This window comes from Amphibalanus amphitrite, unplaced genomic scaffold (assembly GCF_019059575.1).
Source record: "Amphibalanus amphitrite isolate SeventyFive unplaced genomic scaffold, NRLGWU_Aamphi_draft 000352F_arrow, whole genome shotgun sequence".
Taxonomy (NCBI): Eukaryota; Metazoa; Arthropoda; class Thecostraca; order Balanomorpha; family Balanidae; genus Amphibalanus; species Amphibalanus amphitrite.
In genome coordinates, this window is record NW_024881846.1 from 479,178 (window position 1) to 495,008 (window position 15,831).

Here is a 15,831-nt window from a genome sequence, read left to right on the forward strand (position 1 = left end):
CGGAAATTCACCGGAGAACAGATGTGGGGTTTAAAAAAAAGGTGTCGATATGTACTGGTGCTAAAAGCTACGGCTACCATTCAAATTTTGTGGCTTTACCGTCCTGCAGTAAAGCCTTTCAATCACCCCTACCCCGTCCCTGCCGCGCCGTGTCTCACCGTCTGTCGCAGTGGCGGCGGCAGCGTCTGAAGAAAGTCTCCCGGGTCCACCGGGTCCTCAGGCAGTGCGCTGGCAGCCGCCGCTCGCTGCTGCTCCATCCGCTGCTGGGCCAGCACCTCCTCCTGAATGGCCGGCGGCAGCGCCTCCAGAAACTCGGGGCTCACCTGGCAGGGAAGAGCGGACAGAGGGAGGAGCGTCATACAACAGGAGGGAAACGGAGACATGCTTTGTTGTGCAAAGACAGTTGCTCGCAGTGTAAGTAGTGAGGCGAAAATGACTTCAAGGTGGACGCTACTAAGTAAGCGTGATGGCCCATGACTCAATAGTTAGAAGTCTAAAGAAGCGTAGCACCATTCATTTTTCTGCCATTGAGCCAATGCCGTTTTGATGTTTCACGGTCGCCGACGGCCCGCTTCACTCACCTCCATGGTAGGCTGCTGCTGCGAGGTCTGCGCCTGCCGGAACCGCTGGCGGATCCTCTGCAGTCGCAGCTGTTCGGCCACCACCTCCTGACGCATGTCGTCCGGCAGCGCCGCCAGGAACGACGGGTCCACGCCCTCGGGTATCTCCATGTCGCCCAGGATAGAGGAGAAGTCGGCGGCCGGGGCGGCTGTCTCTCCGCCGGCCGCAGGCGGCTCGGTCTCTGTACCGCCGGCCGCCGCCGACTGCTCGGTCTCGGAGGAGACGGCCGGACACGGCGGCTCGCCGGCGGCCGGCGCGGCCGGGGCAGCAGGTTCGGCGCCGTCGGCCGGCGGCTCCGGCACCTCCGGCCGCGCCGCCTCGCTCCCCTGTGTGTCCATGGCGGCCGGCGCGCCGGCGTCGGCCGGGGCACTGCTGGCGGGCGCTGCGGCGGCGGCAGGCGCGGCGGGGGCCGGCTGCGCGGCGGCGGCCGGGTCGGGCGGCGGCGGCGGCAGACTGGCGGCCGCCCCCGCCCCCGTCCGGATACCGGTGGCGCCAAACTCGGAGAGCAGCGTGTCCATGATGACCTCCGGTGACGACGAGGCCGGCAGCTGACCCACCGTGCTCTGCAGCCGTGACAGCGTGTCCAGCACGGACGCCGGCGGCGCCTGAGACGCCGACGACGTGAACGCCAGCATTGCCGGCGACAGGATCGACTCCACGTAGCGCGACACGGAGCTGAGGTGTGCCGGCACGGAGACGCGCAGCCCGCCGCTAGACGAGGCCGTGGTGGCCGGGGTGCGCGCGGTGGCAGTGGCGGTGGTGGTGGCGGCGGCGGCGGCGGTGGAGGCCAGGACGCCGACGTTAACCGCCGCCGCCGTCGTCGCTGCCGTCGCCACTGTTGATGCGGACGCCGTGGACGTGGCGGCGGTCGGCTGACCGGCGCCGGCGGTGGAGACGGCCGGGGTGCTCTGTGAGGCCGCCGGGCCGCCGGCACTCGACGCCGGCGCCGACGCTGAAAACGGAACACGCAAGGTGAATGTATAGTGCACCAACTCTAACCAAAGTATTAGAAAACGCAACAATCACCCAAAGCTAGGCAAAGATGATGCCCAGTGCCCACCCATCTCAACCGGGCCTACACCTACCACCTTCACGTCTCGGCGAGCTCCACATCCTCTACTAACCGGTCTCGGCGAGCTCCTCCTGTCTCCGTCGCTCCTCGTCCTGTTTCCGCCGCTCGGCCAGCTCCTGGTCGCGAGTCGTCTCCAGTAGGGCGAGCACCTCCGGTTTACAGGCGGTCACACAGTCGTACATGCCGACCGTGTCGAGCACGCGCGACTCCTCCGTCCAGCGGGCCAGCGCCGACGGAATGGAGGCCAGACTGCCGCCGGACGGCGCGCCCGACACCAGGCCACCCAGCGAACTCTGCCAGAGGAGCGAGTGCCGGGTCAGTTACAGGCAACAGGGAAGGGCGTGGTACAGATCATTGGGATTTTACTTGTTTTGACATGTCAGACGAAAGTATCTAAATATGCAGGGGTCACCGACTAGTCTCACGCTAATACGCGGCCCCCGCACAAACAGATTACTTCAAATGCGAGCACCCCGTTGACAGCCAAGAAGATACCGCAGATGCGCCTACCACTGACGCCAAGAAAGACGACTGCTTCTAAGTAAGTCTGCTGTAACACACTAGGTAGCTTGGGCGGCTTCATCAAACCCCCAATCTAGGACCCTCAAGACCCCCGCCCGCCCGCCACGTCTCCCACTAGCGTCCTGTTACGTACCGTGAGATCGAGCCAGTCCTCGTCGGAGCGGTGTGTGATGACGCGAAAGTCCTGCGGGTCGCTCAGCAGGAACGGAGGGTCGCGCAGAGAGCCAGAGTTCATCGTCAGCTGCAGCGCGTCGTGCGCGCTAGGACCCAGCAGCCTGGAGAGGAGTCAAAGGGAGCTTTATTAGTACAAGTAAGAGCTAAAACTGGTTATGATTTGGGGACATATTACGAATTTACGTACACAAAAACCATGAAGATCATCAGCATCGAAGGCAACGTCTTTTACACATTCCTCGCATGTCGCGGGTAGCAATTCACGAATATCGGACACTAAGATCTTAGATCAACATGCTCGATCTCGATCCCAATTGGTGCTTGCGATGAGTTGGGCACCGAGCAAATGACGCATGGCGCACTGAGCACATTCGGCACACGAGCAAATCAAGCTTTACTACATTACAGCAAAGATAATAATCAACCCTACATCCTTTCATTCCCACTCTACCACCTATTCACTCGCTCTCAACTGACCGCTGTAAGATGGCGGGCGACTGCTGACGCGTGTTGACCTGAATGTAGCGGTAGCCGCGCTGGTGGCCGGCGCGGCGCGACCGCTGTAGAGGCAGGACGGCGTCTGTACTGTTCCGTACCGTCAGCAGCGGGTGGACGGGCAGCACCTGGCCCGAGCCAGACGGAGCCGCAGGGGCTGCCGGGGAGAGGAGAGACGGTCAGAGAGCTTATGACAGTGCAAAGGAGACAGAAGGTTAGTCGGAGAGTGGATACACCGCAGAGGAGACAGACATATTTTGACAGTCAGAGGGGAGACATGAGGATAGCTGGTCAGTGGAGACACCACGAGGGGACAGTCTAGGAGAGGTCGAGGCGAGGACGGAGCGAGACATGACCGGTACAGCGTCATCAATCACCATACAGAATCGCATTTGGCAAAGTCAGAGTTAAGAGTAGACCACTGTCTTGCTGAAATGACTACAGTACTACACTCCATGTCTATCATGATCAGTTAGTCCTCAACTCAAATAAGACCATTGGCGGCTCCCAAATAAACAACTCTACGATGCATCTGCGAGCCTTCCCCGGCCGGGTATCTCATCCGCCGGCGTGCACCCACTGAATGAACAGTGAGCACCCACCCATCCCCCGTCCCCCTGACTGATCCCTTACCCGGGTCGGCGGCGGCGGCGGCGTCGTCGGCCACGGCCAGCCCTCCGACGGGAGCCATGGGGATGAAGCGCGCCGCGGCCGGCTGGTCGCTGCCGAACAGCACAGAGGCAGAGCCACTCGGCTCCGGGTGCACCATCCACAGGTCCTCCAGCTCCATCATACGGCCTAAAGACACGAGGAGGGACGGTCACACCGAGAGAGTGGCATCGAGCTTCCACTGGCCATACGGCTGGGATAAGCCATCAGATGGTCCGGGTGAGGTCAGAGATATAGGGCCACTATGACCGAGATGTGAGGTCCGATTAAAATAACCTCGGACGGAGTTGATCTCATAACACACTATGCTACCAATACAGCGATAAACCTAAAAAAGCCACGCACATAGACATTCACGCCAAAGCAACTAGCAGCTACTGACCACTGGTGCCGCCCTGGATCATCATCATCATTTCCTCCTCGAGATCGGCGTCGTCTCCGTCCTCGTCATAGTTGGAGCCCTCCTCGTCGTCCTCTTCCTCCTCCTCATCTGAAGAACGGGAGAAAAGACAGTGAAGAAATGCTCATACATATACGGAAACTATACCATCGTCTTCTTACACCACAGGAAGGAGGAGTAAATGTTCTAACTGGGAACGCCTTAAAAGAGCCGAGAGAACCAGGTGATACGCTACGCCACTAAACGCAGTAGGTATCAAAGTAATTAAATAAGTGGTTATCAGAGCTTGCACCGTGGTCCACAGCCAGCCATTTCAAATAATTTCAAATAAGCCAGTTTCGCCCGCAAAGCCCCTAGAAGAGTAATGCGATTCACTAGCAAAGAAAAGACAAATCAAAACCGGGCTGATCAGAGACAAAAAAGCTGTCCTTCAACATGTACCGAAACTAATCGCTTGTGTAACCACCCACCGTCCTCGTCCTCGTCCTCCTCCTCGTCCTCGTCCTGTTCGGGCTCCTCCTCCTCCTCGGCCTCCTCCTCGCCGGCGTCGGCGTCCTCCTCCGCGTCGCTGTCGCGCTGCTCGCCGCCGGCGGCCGACGGCTCGGCGGTGCGCGCGCCCTCCTCCGTCTCCATGCGCGCGCTGCCGCCGCCGCCGCTGCCGCCGCTGCCGTCCAGGATCAGCGCCTCGGCCAGGATCGTCTCACCGGGACCGTCAGGGTTCCTGAAGGGAGAGGGAGGGGGAAGGGAGGGGGGTTACGGGGTGTGGTGGAGGTCGCGACATGAAATGGAGAGGTGGCGTTTTATTCAGTGTGCGCAAACTGTTTACGATGCATGGGGAAATAAGTCAGGACCACAGATTCCATCGACAAATTAGTTTAGGGAGTTTGTAAACTGCTCATGTGCAAAGAATGACTGTATAGCAGCTTTGGGGATAAAACACAATCAAAATACAACAGGATAAACTCTATTGGTATCAAACACCAAACATAGTAGCGATTACGACACAAATTGCACCAAGCAGTAACATTTTTTTTTTCAAGTCAGTGCTGTAATGAAAGACACATGCGTGTGTGCCTGTTGTGGGTTCTCCACTCTTATTATGGATTTTCTAATTGCCATTGTGAAACTCAAGACGATGTCTGTGGCAGCCCCGGGACTCGATGGCAATCAAAACGGCTCATTGCATGCAATATGCATCCTAGGCAGGCGCAAAGCCTTCAATCGTTAATATGAACCCTGATCTTCATATGTGATATGAACCTGATCAATATGAACTTCAGTGCGTAAAACTAACAGTTTGGACCTCCCTCTGAATTGTGGACGGAAGGGGACGGCTCAGGACAGGCCAGGGCAGGGGAAAGGTCGGGATAGGACAGAAGAGTAAGGTGGGCTTACGATGAGTGCGCCCCTGCGCGAGCCTGGGCGGTCGGCCGCCGCGCCTCGGGCCGAACGTGAAACTGGATCTGTAGCGCCACCGCGGGACTGGGCAGGACATCGAGAAACAACAGAGAGAAAACCGAGAACAGGGAGTTAAAAGGAGGACCAAAACTGTTTGTCAAAACGATAGCTGAGCAAAATAATGAGAGCTGATTGTAAAGCAAGAAAACTGACACACCTATCTTGAACCCCAAAATATGAACATCGGACATTCAGGTATATATTTTACATCACATTGGACACAAAGTGGCTGTGGCAAAAAGGCAGCTGGTCACCTGAGAGCTGGTCAGTCCCAGTTAGATGTCCCATACGATCCATCTGCCCAGGCCAATTTCTCCCACCTTCACGCCAGTCAATAATAAGTCTAGACCTCCTCTCCCTCAGTAAACAACCAACCCTTCCAGTAGTATGATCCTGATCTCCATTCCTTATCCCTCACCTCCCCTTCCCGTGTCAGGACCGCCCCTCCCTGCCCCCTCTCCCGTCATAAGACGCACCTCTCGAGCAGCTGGTCCATGATCTCCTCTAAGACCTCGTCCTGGTCCTGATCGTCGGCGTCGGCGCCGTCGGCCGGGTGCGTCTCGGACGTCGCCTCTGTCACAGAGATGTCGTGCTCCGTGTTCTCCGGGTCTTCCAGCATTGACTCGCCCTGTGCGCGCGTCGCCTCAGAGTTGGACGTGGCTGAGGGAGCACAGAGAGTGGAGTCAGTTCCATGGTCGATTCACCACGGGAGAGCCAAGGTGGGTGGGGCTTAGATGGACATATATCTATGCTTCTAAAGAACACTCCCAAGAACTGTTAGAAGACAAAAAAGCGTTAAAACTATGAGTTATAAAAAAATAAAATTGAAATTGAAGTGATGTGTTTCAGCACGGCGATTACAGTAGCAAACATTACTTCGTCAAGTCGAAACCCAGGTGCATGAGAATGGATACATCCGACTTTCCATTATCTAACAGTTGCATGTTTCACTTTCAACAGCTGAAGTTCAGGTGACAGTGCTTCCCTTGCTAAACTTACGTTGACCGAAAACTTCTTCAAACACCACCTAACCGTTCCACTCTGCCCCGATCCCTCCGCGCCCCGCCACTCACGTTCGGTGGTCGGCTGGGTGGCCTCGTGGCTGGCCGAGGTCGTCTTGATCCGGCGCTGAGCCGGCGCGCCCGACGGAGAGTTGACCATTCGCGTCAGCAGCTCCAGAGGTTTCAGCACGGCGTTCACAGTGGCGGCCAGATGCGGCGACGACAGGTCGAGCGAGTGAGAGATGCGGGCCAGGTCCACCGGTAGGCCGCGGCGTACCATGATCTTGGCGATGTTGTTCATTCTGGTGGAGGGCGTGGCGAGTGGGGTCAGAGCCACAGGACGAGATGTGTGGAAGGGTGAAATGTGTTCTGGTGATTGGCGAAATGCGGATGCGTTTATTTTAATTAAACAAGCGAATATCTAAACGTTATTTCATTTTCATTTCATTTATCTGTCACCCTATGAATGCTATGAATATCAACAAAAAGGTGACTATAATTTGGATTGCATTTATACACTCGCAGCCCGTAGGTAACTAAGGGGAAAAGCGATTTTAACTATTGCAAACAAGTTGGCGCTGATTGGCGACTGCAGGGATTATGCCAGCCGCTGAATGAAAGTCCGCACCAGTACACGATTCGGGTATGTGCACTGTGACGCTGCACGCCACGCGGCCTCACCCGAGGTTGGTGGATCGCACGGCGGCCGGCAGGCCCTGTCGGACAGCGGCGGCCGACGGCGGCCCCGAGCTCGGACAGCTGTCCATCATGGTGAACACCAGGCCGGCCAGCGCCTGCAGCCGGCCGTGCTTCTCGGCGCCCTCGGGCAGCTGGAGAGCACGCAGCAGCGCCTGCCGAACCTGCACGGCACACACACGGACCGTCAGATAACGGATAGCGTCGCTCTGGGAACACCGCAGGAGTGGCACTGAAATATCTAGATGAGAAGATGGACTCAATGGTCTACCACGGCGCGCCATACCGAAGCACTAACTTCATTCATTTCACACTCACAGATACGCCACCAATTTAACGTAAGATCACCCAATACTCGCTACCCATGAAAACAATAACGGACAATAACCCAAAACAACATATAATCACTCAAACATCTTTGTAAACTGGTCCTCAATCCTTCAGTCTCATCCATTCGTGTCACCGGAGCTGCCACGGCACCTACCTCGGCCACGAGCATGGTCTGAGCGTCCGGCGAGTGGTTGCACGCGGCGATGGCGGCCACCAGAAGTCGGCAGCAGCTGGCACACTCCTTGTCGCCGCCCGGCTCCGAGGCCACCAGTCGGTCCAGGATGTAGGCCAGCGGCGGGCAGTCCTAGTGTCGGAGAAGGGGATGGTGAAACTCTGACAGAAAAAGGCTGAAAGGTCTACGTAGTACGGATCCTATGAGCTGCCAGATAAACCTCTGTATATTGAGGCACACAACGATGCATACTCGTATGATCCTAAAGATGAGAAATTATCGTAACAAGAAATGATAAAAGATCATGGTGTCCTATCCAGAGAAGTGGTTTCATTGAACTCCTCGAAGCACTCCCATTTACGTTCATCTCCCAGCATCAGACTGCGACAAAAAGTTCAATCCTTTATCTCCACGGAACGTGATGCGCCTCGCCCACCCTGTATCTACCAGAGCTACCTCTCCTCTTCCCTTTCCTCACTCTCACCTCCGTGACTTCCGAGTCAGGCCCGACCGTGTACGTGTACTCGGTGACGATCTTTGCTACGGTCGAATACGAGCGCACCAGCTCTGCCAGCAGCCGACACACAGACGACTTGGCCAGCAGCGGGCGGCGCCGCTTCTCCGCCTCCTCGGCGCGAGTCTGAGCGGCTGTCTTACCGTCCTTCCCTGCAGTGGCCGCAGAAGACGAGGGGCCCGCCTTGCTGGCGTCGGTACTCTGTAACGGGGTGGGAGAGTCCGTGAAATCCTGTTTCGATTGGTCAGCTTCGAACACCATATACTGTGCGTCAAGTATAAACTCCGACATGAACAAGTGTGCCAAGATAGGTCACGGGCTTTCAAGACCAGATGCGACTGAATACTCACAGATCGTTGATAACGGGAAAGCAGGCATACCACTTACCAGTAACCACATCTAATTCGAGCAACCATTGAGAGCCAGCTACCACGTCCTGGCGTTAAGCTCAACGAACGTAAAAGGCTAGGTTGAAAGGCTAGGGATTCTCACCTGATCTGACGGGCCAGCGGTCGCCGCGGCGGCGGTAGCGGTGGCTCCGGCGGCTCCTGCGGCCGGCTCGGATCCCGCCTCGGCTCCCGGCTCCGTCTCCGGCTCCGGTCGAGGTGTGGGCACCACCAGGGCGTCCAGTAGCGCCTCGACCACCGCCTGGGCGCAGGCCGAGGGCGGGGCGACGGCAGCCGCCGCCCGCGCCGGCACCGCCTTCATGATCAGCCGCTGGTCCTCCTCGCCGGCTGCGAGGCGACGGGGTGGGGGAGTTAAGCCAAGAATGGACTATACAGTAAGTATCAACATGTGGGCTGATCTGTGAACCTAATGTAGCCTAGTTTCACGATCTATTTGTGTTATCCTGTACCACAACGCCACAAGACATCGAGTGGCCAAGGAAAAGATCGCAAGAAAACCATCATCAACAGCAACTGAGGAACGCTCGACAGTGCAGTACAGACATTCTTGGCATCTATGTCGAAAGACGAACTTGATTGTAACGTTGTCCGAGCGACAGCGAGTGTCGGCCCCATATATTGCCCGCTGAAGTCCATCGGCCGAATATTGAGTCAGCACACAGAGACGGCCGAGGACGGGGCGGGGCACAACGGTGGCTGCCGCTCAGGTATACTGCTATCACACGGCAATGACTCATGCCCCAGCCATCGCCAACCGGTCAAGTTGGTGGACAAGCGTCCCGGCTGGAGGATCTAAGGACCGTGTACCGTCCGTCTTGGTCCCCGCGGGAACTCACCCCTGCGCGGCGGCACTCCGAGGTCCACGCGCAGTGTCTCCTTGGCCACCTCGATGAAGTCGTCGGGCGCGCGGCAGGCGGCCGGGGCCATGGTGCGCAGCATGTAGTGGAACTCGCGGTAGTTGGTGTTGTTGGCCATGGTGGCGGTGCGCAGAATCTGAGGGCGGTGGCAAAACAAACGACACGTTAGGTACGTTATAAGAAAAACATTTCCGCAGAGTAATGGCTAGAATGTAGGGCGTGCGAACTGACCAGTCATCTAAATATGCCTTTTCGAAGTTATTGGTAAGGTCAGCACACTGAACACTTAACAGACGTACTGTGATATTAACTCTTGTGTAATAAATATTTGGAAAGAAGCCATATTGAAATTGTCTGTAGATTTGTAAGTGCTGCCCCCCCCCCCTACACCCGTGCTATTACCAAATGGTCGCCATACGACAGACCAGCAGCTCCTGTTACACCACACCCAAATAGCCCAGCCGACCCACCTTCTCCATGGTGAAACGCAGCGTGGCCGAATCCTCCATGGTGTGTCTCACCAGGAACGTAGCCAGCGTGTTGAGGCCGGCGAAACTGGACGCCTGGCGGAGCGCCAGCAGATGTCGGATACCTCCCAGCTCAGCAAACCGCACCGCCAGGCTGTGCTGGCGCGTCAGTCGCAGACAGAGCCGCAGCACCGCCTGCAGGGTGTCGGCATCCACACCTGCCGCCAGCAGACCCACGCACGCCGAGAGGATCTCTGAGCACTGGCTGTCGGTCAGGCAGTCCACGGTGGCCGGCGCCGGCGCGTCCTGGCCCTGCTGCGTCTGAGCCGGAGCCGCCGCTGCCGCCGCCGGCTGCTGCTGCTGAGCCGGCGGTGCCGTGGAGCCGTCGGCGGAGGCGGTGGTGGTGGTGGTGGCAGACGAAGCAGTAGTAGCAGAGGTGGCGGTGGAGGTGGACGCAGGCCGGTCGGCCAGGCAGATCATCACTGGCCGACGGTTGTTGGTCTCCTCGTTCACCTGAGGTGCAAATAACAAGATGGCATTGTGGTTAAACATACGGCAAACATATTCAGCTACCCATCTCACCAAGGCGCAGTACCGTAGTCATAATACATACCTAACCCGCTAGCTAAGAGTAACTGCAGCAGGATGACATCTATATGTCAACATCCAGACGGACCGTCAATATTCTTCATAATGGTACCGCACTTTTTAACTCGTGTGTCGACAAGATAGCAAGTTCACCATCACCATCCACCGTCTCGCTCGCTCCACACTGATCGCTTCATACCTGGATCATGGTGTTGAAGATGATGTTGTACTTCCTGCGACCGGTGACGATCTGAACCTGGTTCTCGCCGGCCCAGTACGCGTCGTCGATAGTTTTGTTGTTGGCGGACGGGTAGCCGCACCATTTGCCCGAGCCCAGGTCGAACCAGCGCCACTGGTGGCCCGTGATCTGCAGGGCGGGGACAGAGGAAGGTCATGGGAGAATGAAACAGCGACAAAACCATTTCATGATGGAGGAAGAAATAAGCCATTCCTCAGCTAATGCAGGGGTTCTGTAAGGACGTAATCTATTTAAACCTTACACTGTAACAAGGCTGTTACAAGTGGAGAACCCCAAAGCGTATCGTATTAATTTCACTTCAGGGCGTTGGCAAAATGAACATGAGACGACGATTAATTCATTCACCAGACACCAAGAGCCCAAGACAAATTCACCCCGCGGTGTTACCCACCTGCGCAACGGCGGCGCGGCGCTGTGAGGCCACGGCGATCTTCTCGCAGAGGTCAACAAAGACGACCAGCGGCGCCAGCCAGCGCGGCGAGGCCAGCTGCTCGGCCTGGCGCGGGCAGCTGGCCAGCAGCAGCTCAGTGCGGCACAGCAGTTGGATGCAGAGCGGGATCAGCGGAGTGGAGGTGGCCACCAGAGCACACGGCATGTGCATCTCCTGCCGGGGAGGAGAGGGAGGCATTGTGAAACACTGAGCCAGAACAGTGATGATGGCATGTTACACTGGCGCGCGCAATATACAAACGCTATCCCAGAAATTAAGTTTTGTCGAATCGAATACTGTCTGTCCGAGCGACAGCGAGTGTCGGCCCCACGTGGCGCCCACTGGAGTCCATCGGCCGAATACTGAGTCAGCACACAGAGACGGCCGAGGACGGGGCGGGGCACAACGGCGGCTGCCGCTCAGGTATACTGCACTGCTGCTGTCACACGGCAATGACTCATGCTCCAGCCATCGCCAACCGGTCAAGTTGGTGGACAAGCGTCCCGGCTGGAGGATCTAAGGACCGTGCAATCAAGCGACTGACGAAGCATAAACCTTCTAATTTCTATGCTTCCGCAACATATCCGCAATAACAGCTACCATATAGCTATTGCTTAACGACGCGTCGCATCGTACTTAGCCTACCGCCCAGCAGATACTCATGAATACAACACCGACCATCCGTAATTCGGTTTCTACAAACCCTGACAACACTTCACAATTCTACGACGAGTGAAAGCTTCGTCCGTGCAGTCTCATGATGTCTGTCTCACCATTGCACGTCTTTCTCATCGCAGTGCGTCTCGCTCACCTCCGCACGTTAGCCTCGGAACGGTACGTATTTCTCACCGCGATCTGTCTATATTATTCTCACCTCAGCATGTTTTTTTCGCAGCAGTCTGCACGTGTCTCACATCAGCACGTATGTCTCACACCTGCAGACCTATCTCAGCGGGGTGCATATCTCTCACAAGGCACGTCGGTAACTCACCTCGAAGAGCAGGGAGAACAGGTGGATGCGCACGGCCGCCTTGGAGGCGCAGGGCAGAGTGGTGAGCTGCGTGAGCCGCTCCTCGGCCGGCGCAGCCAGCTCAGAGATCCGCAGCAGCTCCTCCAGGTAGTGGCACACCTGGCGGGCGAGCCGGCCGGTCAGCGCAGGGGAACGAAACGATACGTTCGGGGAACGCGCCAGATACATAGCTTTCGAACATCAAGTCAATTTATGATACTTAACAGGAGATAAACATAAAATGCGATATGTATTAGCCCAAGCGAAGGACAGCATGTTTATTGTGTACCACTCGCCCTAAAATAATTGCAGAGTTTGAATCAATTGTCCGAGCGACAGCGAGTGTCGGCCCCACATGGCGCCCACTGGAGTCCATCGGCCGAATATTGAGTCAGCACACAGAGACGGCCGAGGACGGGGCGGGGCACGACGGTGGCTGCCGCTCAGGTATACTGCTGTCACACGGCAATGACTCATGCTCCAGCCATCGCCAACCGGTCAAGTTGGTGGACAAGCGTCCCGGCTGGAGGATCTAAGGACCGTGTAAAACCACCATACGACTTATCACATATGACATGACATCCCTCAACCTTCCACCACCATCAGCTAACCTGCGAGGCGAGGTGCCTTAGCGTCTGGTCTCGCCACTCTGGCCCGTTGCGCTGGATGCAGGTGACGATGAGGTCGCAGGTGCGGTAGACGGTGTCGCTGAGCGCGTCCAGCAGCTTCAGGCAGCCGTCCAGCACGCTGCTGGTGAAGGTGTCCAGCTTGACGGCCGACAGCGGCTCGTCGTCCGTCACCTGGCGTAAGGGGCGGGGCGGGGTGAGTAACGGAATGAGATGGAATGACACGACGGCCACTCACAGGTCACTGCAATATCTAGTGCGAGTGCCATAGCCAGGAGCAGGCTACAAACCGCAAACGGTAGCAAAAAGGTATTAAAAATTAGCAAAACATCTGCTGAATTCAAACAGCCACTTTCGGAGCTGATGTCCGGTGAAAAAATATCTCCTTAACCTCCATAAAAAGATATAAAATAAAAAAGACAGATCTACAAGAATTAAAATGAGCTGTAAACAAAATGATTTTAGATGAATAGCAAAGCCTATCAAAGGTTAACAACGTTACTCGTTTAAGCAAGGCGACCTCCTCTACCCCGGAATCTCCCGACGCCAGTCCCCGCTCGCCCGTTCGTATCCCGCGCCCTCTGGTGGAGGTGCCCCCCGTTCCCCACCTGACGTGCCCCCCGTTCCCCACCTGACGCTGTTCGGCGGGCGCCGGGCGCTGCTCGCTGGTGTCCATTTTCTCGGCTGTGTCGCGCTCACAGCCGAGCGACATGTCGATACCGCGCCCCACCTGTCCGTCCTCCGGCCACTCGGGCATCACCTGGCGGCAGGACGGGATACGGGGCGGTGTTAGGAGACGGGAGGGGTGGATAGGCACACGCGGTGCCGGTAGGCGACTGTGAACTGTCATGAACGCCCAGCGTATCAGGATACTCAACCAAGATGACGATGATAATGTTTGAGTTTTAAGAGCGCTCGGGCGGTTTTGGTCATCACCGCGGTGATACTAACCAAGTAAACAAGCTCCCAGGTTAGAGCAAATTAAGGATTGAATCGGCGAGTATATATACTCAGCAGTAATATCTGAGCCATTAAGCATGCATTTGTCCGAGCGACAGCGAGTGTCGGCCCCACATAGCGCCCACTGGAGTCCATCGGCCGAATATTGAGTCAGCACACAGAGACGGCCGAGGACGGGGCGGGGCACAACGGTGGCTGCCGCTCAGGTATACTACTGTCACACGGCAATGACTCATGCTCCAGCCATCGCCAACCGGTCAAGTTGGTGGACAAGCGTCCCGGCTGGAGGATCTAAGGACCGTGTAAAACAACCACAAGGTCTACCCCATCAATCGATGAAATTCATAAGCGCATCTCAGTCCCAGCCTCTGCTCATTTCCCTGTCCAGTCGCTCCCGCGCAGTGTGTACTCACCCCGGCGATCTCCGGCAGCAGAGGCGGCGGGTGTGAGAGCAGGTAGTCGGTGGCCTGTTCCACGTTGTTGTTGGTCACCTGCAGTGCCTCGACGCACGCCTGCCGGCGGAATCCCATGTCCAGCAGCTGCTGTAGCTGGTCAGTGTTCACCATCACCACAGCCTCGCCGGCCGACGGGCCAGCTGCCGCGGCCGCCGCACCGTCCGCCGCCGCTCCCGACACCGCCGCGGGCGTCCTGCCGGCGGCGGCGGCGGCGTCCGTGGCAGCCGGGCCGGCGGCGGCCGAGTCCGGTCCACCTGAGGTACCGGCAGCGGCCGCCGCGTCCGCCGCCTGCCGCTCCTTGAGTATGACCTCGCCACGCAGCACGTGCCGTAGGATGGCCAGGATGGAGATGGAGAGCCGGTTACCGTAGCCGTCCAGCGGCTGCCGGTTCCACAGCAGCATCACCGACTGGAACGCCGACTGAAACGCGACAGGGGGGTGACGGACGTCAGACCGGGGCTAAGCGCAGGAATCATCCGTGGTATAATTGCCAATGATTTGATTGGTACGCTGATATCGGGTACATCGGGTAGAATCTATGACAGTCAAAAAGAGTAAAGACTGTAGAGGAACGACACATTTTGCAGCAATGCTTTTTCAACATCGATACGTCTATATTAGCTAAGCTCGGGCAGCCATTTCGAACTTATCATTCTACATTAGCCCTTCCCCTCAATCTTCGTCGCCAGCGCACTGCATCTGACAGCACCCCCACCTTGTGAATGCTGGCCATGAACTTGTGCGGGTCGAACGGCTCGGCGAAGGTGCCCTCGGTGGTGAGCTTGGGCAGCGTGTGCGGCGTCTCCAGCAGCTGTTTGGGACTGACGAGCCGTTCCAGCAGCACGAGCCACGAGTCGAGGAACTCGGCGGTGCCGTCCGGCAGCTCCGGGTGCTCCAGGCCCTGCTCGGCAGGCACCTTGCCGTCCATCGACAGCGCCCACTGGAACGTCCTGTGAGCGCGGCGAGCACCAGAGGTTAGACAGAGTGAGCAAGACAAGACGAACACAGCAGCTGTGCAGGTAGACACTGAACAGGCAGAGCCTAAGGGCTGCCGCGCGCTGCTCTTGGGAACGCACTACTAGAATATGAACAGTGAACAGGCCAGATCGTAGGGCGTACCCACTGCAGAGATAAAAAACATACCGGTAGTCATAAATACACTAGGCATTGTGAATGCAAAACTGAACCAAGTGTATTGCTTTGTCAAATACATGAACGAAAAAAAATACAGTCCATCATAATAAAAACAACCGCGGCGAGCCAATATGCGCTATCGCCTTGAACACCGTCCCGTTCGGTTACGTACTCGAAGAAGGCGTCCAGGCCACCGATGGACCTGAAGAGCTGCAGCATCAGGTGGTAGGGGAGCTTCTTCTCGTCAAACAGCATCGACGAGATGAACCCGACAGAGCATGTGTAGAACGTCAACCTGACGGCACAGAGAATAGTCAGTCAGCTCGGTATAGAAAGCAAACGTTAGTCATGAAGAAAAAATTTAGAGGACAATTTCAATTTAATAAAAAATACAAAAAAAAGATAATATATAAAACACAATGAAAATATTCATCTAAAAATGGCATGAGCAAATTCAGTTATTTGAGGTCTAAACGGTAGTTGTCCGAGCGGCAGCGAGTGTGTGCCCCACATGG

General features: G+C 56.8%; 1 protein-coding gene and 4 non-coding genes across 5 annotated transcripts in view; all 5 read right to left on the reverse strand.

Annotated features, from left to right (window-relative positions):
• Nucleotides 1-15,831, reverse strand: part of LOC122389264 (E3 ubiquitin-protein ligase HUWE1-like) — a 51,620-nt gene that overhangs the window by 6,849 nt on the left and 28,940 nt on the right. The window contains exons 20-44 of the mRNA XM_043381123.1: nt 15,489-15,611; nt 14,898-15,132; nt 14,141-14,602; nt 13,399-13,527; nt 12,753-12,941; nt 12,124-12,261; nt 11,094-11,306; nt 10,643-10,810; nt 9,859-10,368; nt 9,368-9,524; nt 8,617-8,858; nt 8,095-8,325; nt 7,593-7,742; nt 7,094-7,272; nt 6,485-6,714; nt 5,888-6,071; nt 5,349-5,435; nt 4,424-4,674; nt 3,936-4,043; nt 3,518-3,682; nt 2,867-3,041; nt 2,349-2,490; nt 1,746-1,986; nt 582-1,573; nt 159-323 (exon numbers count right to left, since the gene is read on the reverse strand). Coding sequence (XP_043237058.1) covers nt 159-323; nt 582-1,573; nt 1,746-1,986; nt 2,349-2,490; nt 2,867-3,041; nt 3,518-3,682; nt 3,936-4,043; nt 4,424-4,674; nt 5,349-5,435; nt 5,888-6,071; nt 6,485-6,714; nt 7,094-7,272; nt 7,593-7,742; nt 8,095-8,325; nt 8,617-8,858; nt 9,368-9,524; nt 9,859-10,368; nt 10,643-10,810; nt 11,094-11,306; nt 12,124-12,261; nt 12,753-12,941; nt 13,399-13,527; nt 14,141-14,602; nt 14,898-15,132; nt 15,489-15,611 — 5,866 coding nt within the window. The remainder of the gene's footprint in view (nt 1-158; nt 324-581; nt 1,574-1,745; nt 1,987-2,348; nt 2,491-2,866; nt 3,042-3,517; nt 3,683-3,935; nt 4,044-4,423; nt 4,675-5,348; nt 5,436-5,887; nt 6,072-6,484; nt 6,715-7,093; nt 7,273-7,592; nt 7,743-8,094; nt 8,326-8,616; nt 8,859-9,367; nt 9,525-9,858; nt 10,369-10,642; nt 10,811-11,093; nt 11,307-12,123; nt 12,262-12,752; nt 12,942-13,398; nt 13,528-14,140; nt 14,603-14,897; nt 15,133-15,488; nt 15,612-15,831) is intronic.
• LOC122389288 lies at nt 9,223-9,337 on the reverse strand. Its single transcript, XR_006257947.1, has one exon. It is a non-coding gene; the product is annotated as a small nucleolar RNA SNORA53 (small nucleolar RNA).
• On the reverse strand, nt 11,496-11,662 carry LOC122389290. Its single transcript, XR_006257949.1, has one exon. It is a non-coding gene; the product is annotated as a small nucleolar RNA SNORA53 (small nucleolar RNA).
• On the reverse strand, nt 12,465-12,687 carry LOC122389287. The gene has a single exon (XR_006257946.1). It is a non-coding gene; the product is annotated as a small nucleolar RNA SNORA53 (small nucleolar RNA).
• LOC122389292 lies at nt 13,918-14,032 on the reverse strand. Its single transcript, XR_006257951.1, has one exon. It is a non-coding gene; the product is annotated as a small nucleolar RNA SNORA53 (small nucleolar RNA).